Source organism: Pistacia vera, unplaced genomic scaffold (genome assembly GCF_008641045.1).
Source record: "Pistacia vera cultivar Batoury unplaced genomic scaffold, PisVer_v2 Contig467, whole genome shotgun sequence".
In the NCBI taxonomy this organism is placed as follows: domain Eukaryota; kingdom Viridiplantae; phylum Streptophyta; class Magnoliopsida; order Sapindales; family Anacardiaceae; genus Pistacia; species Pistacia vera.
Genome location: NW_022196298.1, coordinates 705,720 through 714,501, shown reverse-complemented (window position 1 = coordinate 714,501; position 8,782 = coordinate 705,720). Strand labels below are relative to the sequence as shown.

The 8,782-nt window shown below is 34.4% G+C and overlaps 1 protein-coding gene across 1 annotated transcript; it reads right to left on the bottom strand.

Moving 5' to 3' along the window:
• Positions 1–2,004: 2,004 nt before the first annotated feature.
• LOC116145811 (peroxidase 57-like) lies at positions 2,005–3,543 on the bottom strand. The gene is made up of 2 exons (XM_031431250.1): positions 3,343–3,543; positions 2,005–2,953 (listed from the first exon to the last, which is right to left on the bottom strand). The coding sequence occupies exons 1-2, from the start codon at positions 3,541–3,543 to the stop codon at positions 2,063–2,065; spliced, it is 1,092 nt and encodes a 363-aa protein (XP_031287110.1). The 3' UTR covers positions 2,005–2,062.
• Positions 3,544–8,782: the final 5,239 nt, after the last annotated feature.

Below are 8,782 nucleotides of genomic sequence, written 5' to 3'. Positions count from 1 at the left end.
ACCTGAAACAGAAGTGAACATGTGTTAGAGCTCGAAAAACTCGGCGACCAATTCACACTTGCTTGTAGTTCAAGCACCCAAGATAGCTCGTGCCACACGACAAACGCGCGCGACCTACCCAGGGTTTTGACGACCACCATGATAAACCCTCCTTAAACCCAAGACCGTCGGAGACACACCAAAAATGCTACTAAAGCCCTAGAACACTCAATGTGGCCACAAGAATTGCCACCCTTTGAAGCTAAAATTAGAAAAGCAGATAAAGAGAGGGAAAAGAAACCTTACCGGAACAAGAGAAGTGTAAAAACTCGTCGGAAAGAGCGTCATGATGACAATGAAGCATCAACAGAGTGAGCAAAGACGTTAAAAGATTTTTGTAGATTGAATGAGTCATTGAGGACTTCACCAACTTTTATAGTGACTTGCATGGGAGATGAAAGGGCGAGGTTCAATCGTGACCGTCGATCTACAGTGAATTTCGACCCTTTATTCATCGAGCAATCTCAGTCCTTAGACGTGGCCACGTGTCATCCATCCGTGAGAGGCGACAAACCGTCAGATTATTATAATGATAACTGTAGCCACACATCGCCTCAACTCCGCACGTGGACAGTTGTAGTCGCCCTCGTGTGACGAAACATGTCTGCCAAAGGCTGCCGCATTTAATGCGACATGACTGCATGGAATTTACATAATTGTCCTAACTTTTCATATTCTGAGTTTATCAAGTATCACGGAAGATAGAAGATTCAAGTGTAAAGTACGTCGACCGGGCATAAGGCCGCCCCTTGGAGCTCGATTGAGCCTGCATTCGGTGACATACTAACAACACCGAGCTCGGTATCAAATCAAGTGATAGTCTTCGAAGCTCGAAAACGAGCATCGAACACTAGGGGGCAAATGTTATTTGTGATTTTTCCACCAAGCTTGGTGAGTTGCAAGGAATTAGCTCGACCCAAAATCAGTCTGACTCTACCGGTTGTCCGACCTAGCATATGTTTATCGCCATATAGCTCGTCAACATATAGCTCGACCCAACACAAGCTAGTCGCCAACAATCCGAATGATTACTCAATCGATTCCCAAATAACTTCAAATCCCAAATATTATGGGAATGATTAGATTAACAGCCATCTTTGTGCAATCACAGCGCCCAATCGCGAGAATATCGGAGTTGCATGTCAAATCAATTGTAATCCCTTTATTTTCACTCTTTTCTTTGTACAAACATTGTATATAAATCCCCTCAAATGATGAAAAAGGGGTTAGAAATTTTTCATAGAACTCTTACTATAAGCTCTCAAAGCAAATATAAGAACAATAGACGTAGGCTCAAGAGTTTACCTTGCCGAACCACTTTAAAAATCTCTTTGCTATTTACTTTATTGCATTCATTACTTGCTCATAGCTTATTATCCGTAATCACATACACACAAGTTCCGATCCCGCTAAGGTTGATCAGATCACTTTGGTTGGTGTAGATTTATGTATCAACAATAAAGATGAACGACTTATAAATAGAATCAAAAAGTTAAATCCCTCTATCCCGACATAATATATGAGATTAGTTTACATGAGAGAAACATAATATATACGAGATTAATGTGACTTAGAAAATGTTGTTTATCAAAGAACGGCAATTAAAGGGGCTGGTAGTATGAAGAAACCTGATCCTATCTAAGTAGATAATTTTTTTGTTTATGAGTTAAATCAAAAAGTAACATTTTTCTTATTACATAAGAAAATTTCTTTATTAAACGTTTTAATTTTTTATTATAGGTAAAGTTCCACTGTTAAAGAGATTGAAAGAAGATGGGAAATAGTGAGAGAAAGGAATTTCACTTTGTAGAGAGAGAACAAAAGAGAACAACGAAGAAAAGACAGACTCCAGGTCATATATTCAACGAAAATGCACTAATAAATCAATTCCAACTAGAGCACAAAATAAATAAACAAATTGCTTAACACCATATTAATAATTTTCATTCTAAAAATAAAACCACAATAACTTCTTAAATCTCATTAGACCTTGCCAAAAATATTTAAAATGCCCTGGTTCGTTTTACTTTTTCCCATTTTTTGGATTCTTTTTAGACTTGGGCTTCTGCCTTTTAGTCTTCGATTTTTGTTTCTTGGGTTTGGGCTGATCGACTGGTTTCTTCGGCTTCCCTTGTCCCAGATTTCCTGAACTTAGTGGTTTGCCCTGGTTGACAACTCGACAATTTTGCCTAATTTGTCCATTATTTCCAACAAGAACTTCGATGCTCCCCATTTTAACCATAGCCTCTGCAAATCTCAACCTAAATGCAGCATTATTTGATGCAAAACCAGAAACAATTCCAGAAGTAGATTTATCCGAAGCAAGTCGCTGGTCAATCTGCATAACTCCTCTCTTGAAAAGGGTCTGATTGTAGAATTGATTATCTAAAACAAAGGGTGTGCCTTGGTCCAAAAATGCAGTCGGGTCATTGTTACCGCTGCAAATCCTCTTGAGCTCGGCAACCAAAGCAGGGTCCATCGTTGGATCAGGAGCATTAGTTCCCTGAAAATTGGAAAGGCGATCTTCGAAAAAGCTACAATGAGCAACACCAACAGTATGGCCTCCCAAAAGGGCTACCATATTATTTACAGTTAATTTTTTGGCAGCAAAAACATTGATTGCATCAGAAACACTTATAGTTGGGCCTGGTAAGAAAACTTCATCAGGATTTGATACAAGACCGTCGCGCCTTCCTGTAGGAACGGCGTAAAATGGTCCTTTGGAAAGAGCCACTGCATCGCGAGTTGCGAGAGTTATGATATCTGCGCATGAGACGGTTGAAGGACATTCCTTCTCTAGGGCGACCTTGGCCTCGTCAATGAGCTCGAATTCTCGGACAGTCTGGTTGGCACCTGCGTCTTTCTCTGATTGCGTTGTATTAGTTGAGTCTATAAGAATTGATGCGTCGCAACCCTAAAAAAGGAAACACATAAGTGTAAATTAGCTAAAAAAGGATCCAATATGCATTTTGCAGAACCATAAGTTGTGACCGGAGGCTGCTCAGGATTAGTACAAATACATGCAAATAGATAAAGGGTTTGTTTCATTTTTCCCTTCAGATCTTTTAGTATTAACTCATTCATTTTTTTCAGATTCATCTGCTTCATTAAAAGTATTTTAGAAGAGACTGTTTGATATTTTTAAGGTATTCTTGATCATTTTTTATATATATTTTTTTAATACTTTCTAAAAGAAGTGAATAAATTTAGTCCTAAGCAATCATATATAGGGAATACATAAATAGAGCCAGTAGATAATTGTGAAGGATATTCCAGTGTTTTGAGACATAATTAATGACTTACTCTAACAAAGCAATCGTGAAAATGCATGCGAAGGAGGGCAGCCGTTACTGAAGCAGTTGTATTGAATCGCTTAGCGACTATTTGGCCAATGATTGATTCAGCTCTTGGACAAGTAGAGTTGTAAAAACCAACCTTTAATTGGGCTAAAGCAAGTGGAAAAAGAATGAAGAGCAAAAGAAGAACTGAGAACTTCGTTCCCATTTTCTCTACTAAGTTAGCAAGCAGTGATTGGACTTGAAGGGACAGCCGGTGGATATATATACTGAGGGGGAACAAATTAACAATTATTGGATAATATTAAACTATGACGTGCACACCTCAATGCACATGAGTTAATCTCAGCTTCAATAATGACCATCCGTTTTCTCAAAAGGACACACCGAATGGGTCCAGTATGACGTGTACAGTACAGATTCAAAGGATGTACGCGTAGTGAGCATGGTTTCATGTATTATAAAATCCAAAAGGGAGTGCCATTTAGTCAATTACTATGTGCTTAAAGAAACATGAGTGCACGTTGGAGATCTAGGGAGAAAAAAAGGATATTGTTATAATTTTAAAAGGTGATTCTATTTTCCATTTTATTCATAAAATCAGTAAGTTGACATAGTGCTGCCAAGTTATCATGTATAATCTATACATATAGATAAGGTGAAACTAATTTAGGATCACAAGATCACATACTGACGAGCCCAAGTTGTTGAAATCCAATAACTATGAAGTCCGTGATTAATTTCAAAGACTATACCATTGTTATATATATATATATTTAAGATTAGTAAATTTAAAATAATCTTTTATTAAATTAATCATAGAAGTTATATATATATATATAGAGAGAGAGAGAGAGAGACAGAGAGAGAGAGACAGAGACAGAGACAGAGGCTAGCAATATGCAACTGACTTTGTCTTATTCAATAAAAAATAGTATTATATTAACTACAATTACATGTATTGAGGATTCAAAATTAGGTGCATCTTTTCGGCGATACAAAAATTCAATATTTGAGCTCACAATTGCAATTTCACTCTTCAGATAATTAAATTACTTTAAAGGGTGTTTGGTTCAGAAAATATTGTATTACTAAAAAGAGAAAATTACTAATGAAATAAATTAACTTGAAGATTAAGGAAATGTTATATTATATGTATTTAGTTAGATTGGTGGGTATAAATAATTAATATGTTTGGTTTAAGAGAATAAAAGAATCCTAGGTGAGCCTTTTATTGAATTGCCCTTCTTTTTAAATATTATTATACAAATTATTATTATTATTGTTTTATTATTTTGATTAATATTTTTAACCCCCTACATTTGAGAATCCGAATCTAGCCGACTTTGTGCCAATCTGGCTGGAAACAGTTGTGGATCTGGCCACAAAAACACGCACGACCGGCCAGATCAGAACAGTCATGCACCGTTCTGACGATGACCTGCAGTCATTTTTTATGGTGGGGGTATTTTGTTAAATTTTAAATTTTTTATTGTGGTTAGGCAGTTTTAGCTAAATTCTCAAATGTAGGAGGTTACAGAAGTCATTTTATAAAGTTAGGCTAATTGTTATTTGATAGACATACGAAGGCATTTGTATCCAAAATGTTAATTAAAATGGGAACAAAAATTGGATTACCCCAATACTCTTAAAATGCCAACTTTTTCGGTAATCAAATTACCTCAATATCACCTATAGTAATCACTATTGATATTGGAAGATTACCGGAATCTTTTATAACTTAACAACCAAACAAGGTGATGTCCGGATTAAAGGATATATTATTGGAATAATGTTTTATTACTGCTAAGCAAATGGCCCCGGAGTTGTACACTTTTGAAAGTGAATCAAGTACTAATAGTGCATCTTCAGATAAAAAATACTAAGAAAGTTATAGTTGTTATTTATAGGGGATCAGATTACCTCTTTTATCTTAATTTATCTAGTAGAATTCACTCCCCATATCTAATTCAAAAAAGAAGGGTGTTCAACTACAAATTTAACTTCTAACACCCTGTTGGGTGATGTGAGACAAATTCAACTTTTAATATCATTCTTTGATAAATGGACTTGGGTAAAACTCACTCCCAAAAGCTAACTCAAATGATGAGGGTATCCAACCACAAATTCAACATCTAACACTCTGCTTGACGACTTGAGACAAATTCAACTTCTAACATTCTCCTTCACACTTAGGGTGTAAGGCTAGGGTGCATCCTTGCTTGACGATGTGAAACAAGTTCAACTTCAAACACCTTCCCTCACACATAGAATGTAGGGCTAGGGTGCATCAATGATTTATTACCTACAAACATGTAGCTCTAATGTCATGATAAATGGGTTTGTGTAGAACTTATTCCCAAAAATTAGCTTAGAATTGGATTTTGTCCAACCACATATATATTATAATAGCCTAGCAACTTAGCAATGAAGAACAAATTCAACTTCTAACATAACTTGTCGTATGGTTATTAAAAATTGTATTACTAATATTTAATTTAATATTTTAACAAGTTAACAAAACATTTTTCATTAGAAGTGATCACCTTCAAAAAGTTCATTTGAAAGAGAATGATTTTATCAAAAAAAATCTCTTTCCTTCTGAATCAGCCAAGTACTTTTTAATTCCACAACATTAATAATAAAAGCAAAAGAAAGTTTAAAAAAATATATAATATATGAATAAATATTTTCTCTTCTCTATAATTTCTTGTTTTTAGACTTAAAAGGATCTAGATTAAGAATATGTGTTTTCGCTTGTGTGTGGGAGGGAGATGACGGAGTTTCCACAGTTGTGTAAAAGAGTGATATCAATGTAGCATATATATATAATTTCTTATTCATTCGTAGTTGTCTCTCAAAGCCCATATTCTGTTCTTTTTCTCTCTCTCTCATTCTTCTTCTTTTCCTATGAAGCAAATATATATGATTCCTATATTGGCTTACTGTCCCTCAGCTCCCCTGAGGTTTGTGTTTTTCTCAATGACCCACAAGTTTATAATAGTATCTTTAACCTCCCCTCAAATTTCCAAAATTCTCTAAGACCTCCCCTCTTAACCGTTTGGTAATAGAATCCGTTAGGTTTTTGTAATTTCCTCTATGTAAAAGTATCCAAACCCCCTAAGTGTATAGATATTTCACAAAACCCCCTTAAGTACATAGGTTTATTGTATTTTTTTATAAAAATTAAAAGTAAATTGTATTTATTTTTTTATTTTATTTTTTTACTGGAATTGGGGTAAATAAGGTATTTAATTCGTTTTGGAGTTGAGAGTAACTTGCTTATGCTTATGTTGTTTTGTAAACATGGTTGTATCCACCTTTCCTTTTATAAAATCGTTTTGAGCAAGAAAACTATCTAGTCATTCATACTAAGCTCTAGGAGCTTGTTTTAAACCATAATGTGCTTTTGAGAGTTTGAACACATGTTCTAGAAATTCTGGATTTTCAAAACCAGGTAGTTGTCCAACATAAACTTCTTCTTGAATAAAACCATTTAAAAATGTGCTTTTGACATTCATTTGAAAATTTTTAAAATTTAACTGACATGCATAAGCAAGTAACATTCTACTAGCCTCTAATCAAGCTACAGTGGTATATGTTTCATCAAAATCAATTCCTTCCTCCTAAGAATAAATAAGTTTGTGCAACTAACTAGCCTTATTTCTTACCACAATACCTATTTCATCCATTTTGTTTCAAAATGCCCATTTAATGCCAATAACTAGAGGAGCGCTTGGTCTAGACACAAGTACTTGTCATACTTTATTCCTGTAATGCCCAACATGGAGATACATGATTTAATTTATGTTTTTATAGCCCTTAGTTAATTTTTGTTAAAGTGATTTTAAGAGAATATGAAGAAAATGCCTTAAACTTGCATTAAGGGTAAAATTGTCTTTTCACTCAAAATTAGTTGAAAAAGTGGAGAGTGAAAAGAGATAGAATTTCATAGAGAATGCATTAAAAATGAGGGCATTATGGTAATTGACTAAGGGAGATAGATAGAATTTCTAAGAAAGAGTAAGGGCAAAATGGGAAAGTGTGTTTATAAACTAAAGTGTTAAGGATTTGAAACCCTTATTTTCTTCCAATAATGCTATGCTTACTCATGAACTTACTAACCTTTGTAAATATAAAGCATAGTACGGGTACTATATTTAATTTTAATAAAGGTGAGTAAGGTGGTTAGTAAGTTTGTGAGTAAGCATAGCATTATTGATTTTCTTCATTCCACCGCCACACTCCTCCATTTTCTCTCAAATTTTCATTCAATCCTCCAAGGATTTTGAGGGCTTTTGAGTGGTTTTTCATAGGGTTTTGATTTTAGGCTTCAAAAGGTAAGGATTCTTGCTCTTTATCTATGATTTATTTGTGTAAAAGTTGAGTTCTTATGAAGTTTATGCTTAGGGTTAAGAGAAGATTTCAATCCAACAAGAGTAGAGAGCTTAGGAGAGACTACTCAAGCATAAGGTAAGTAAATTCCACTCAAAAATCCAATTTAAGTTAAAGTTTAAGAAAACCAAGTGAGTAGAGATTTCATTTAAATATGCATATGTTATGATTATTGAGAAATTAGGATGAGATGGATGATTAGTTATGCTTGTTGTTAGATATACTTGAATATGAGGAGTGTACGTGATGGTTTGATGATGGGTTAAAATTAGAAGAATTGGAGAAACTTTTGGTAGTATTTTGCCGTGTAGGTATGGTGATTGACAAGAGAGTTTTCTCTCAATTTGGATGGTTAAGAAACAAATAGAATGATAATTACATTAGGGTTTGTTATGCACAAGTATTGTTTGATGAAATGCCTAAGAGAAGTATGAGTTGTAAAAACCTTAATTTTATGCAACATTGCATATGTGCATTTCAAAGTGCATTTAAGTAAGAAATTTTAAGCATGAGCCATCCATATGCAATAATTGTGTATGTGTAGAAACTTAAGAAAGAAATAAGAATAAAGAAAGAGAAAGAATAAAACATTCTAAGAATAAAGAAAAGAAAAATAACTAAAGAATTAAAGAAAGAAAAAGTGTTGAAGCAGAGAAAGAATGGTTGTGTGATGGGGAACCGTGAGTGTTAAGAAGAAATTCCACATACACGTCACCTTAATTAGTGGCATAAGAAGAGAAGAATGTACAACCCGTAAGAGTGTATGTGGATGAGGTTGTACCAATAAGAATTCCTACATGCACGTCACCTTAATTTAGTGGCCTAAGAAGAAAGAAATTGTACGGTCCACAAGAGTGCATGTAGATGAGGACTGTACTCACTTATACGCCAAGGTTCCGAATCCATACATCAACCGAGTCTGATCGGCAAAGAATAAAAAAGAGAATAAGAAAAGAAAAAGATAAAGAGAAAGAATGAGAAAGCTTGAACAGCAAAGAAAAAAAGAAAAGAAAGAAACAAGAAAAGAAATAGAAAGAAGAATAAAATGCATT

What these genes read in the sequence shown, in the direction of transcription:
- LOC116145811 (XM_031431250.1), bottom strand. Translation starts at nt 3,543, where the DNA reads ATGGGAACGAAGTTCTCAGTTCTTCTTTTGCTCTTCATTCTTTTTCCA. An exon ending in TTCACGATTGCTTTGTTAGA is followed by an intron (nt 2,954 to 3,342) that starts GTAAGTCATTAA and finishes TTCCTTTTTTAG; the next exon opens with GGTTGCGACGCATCAATTCT.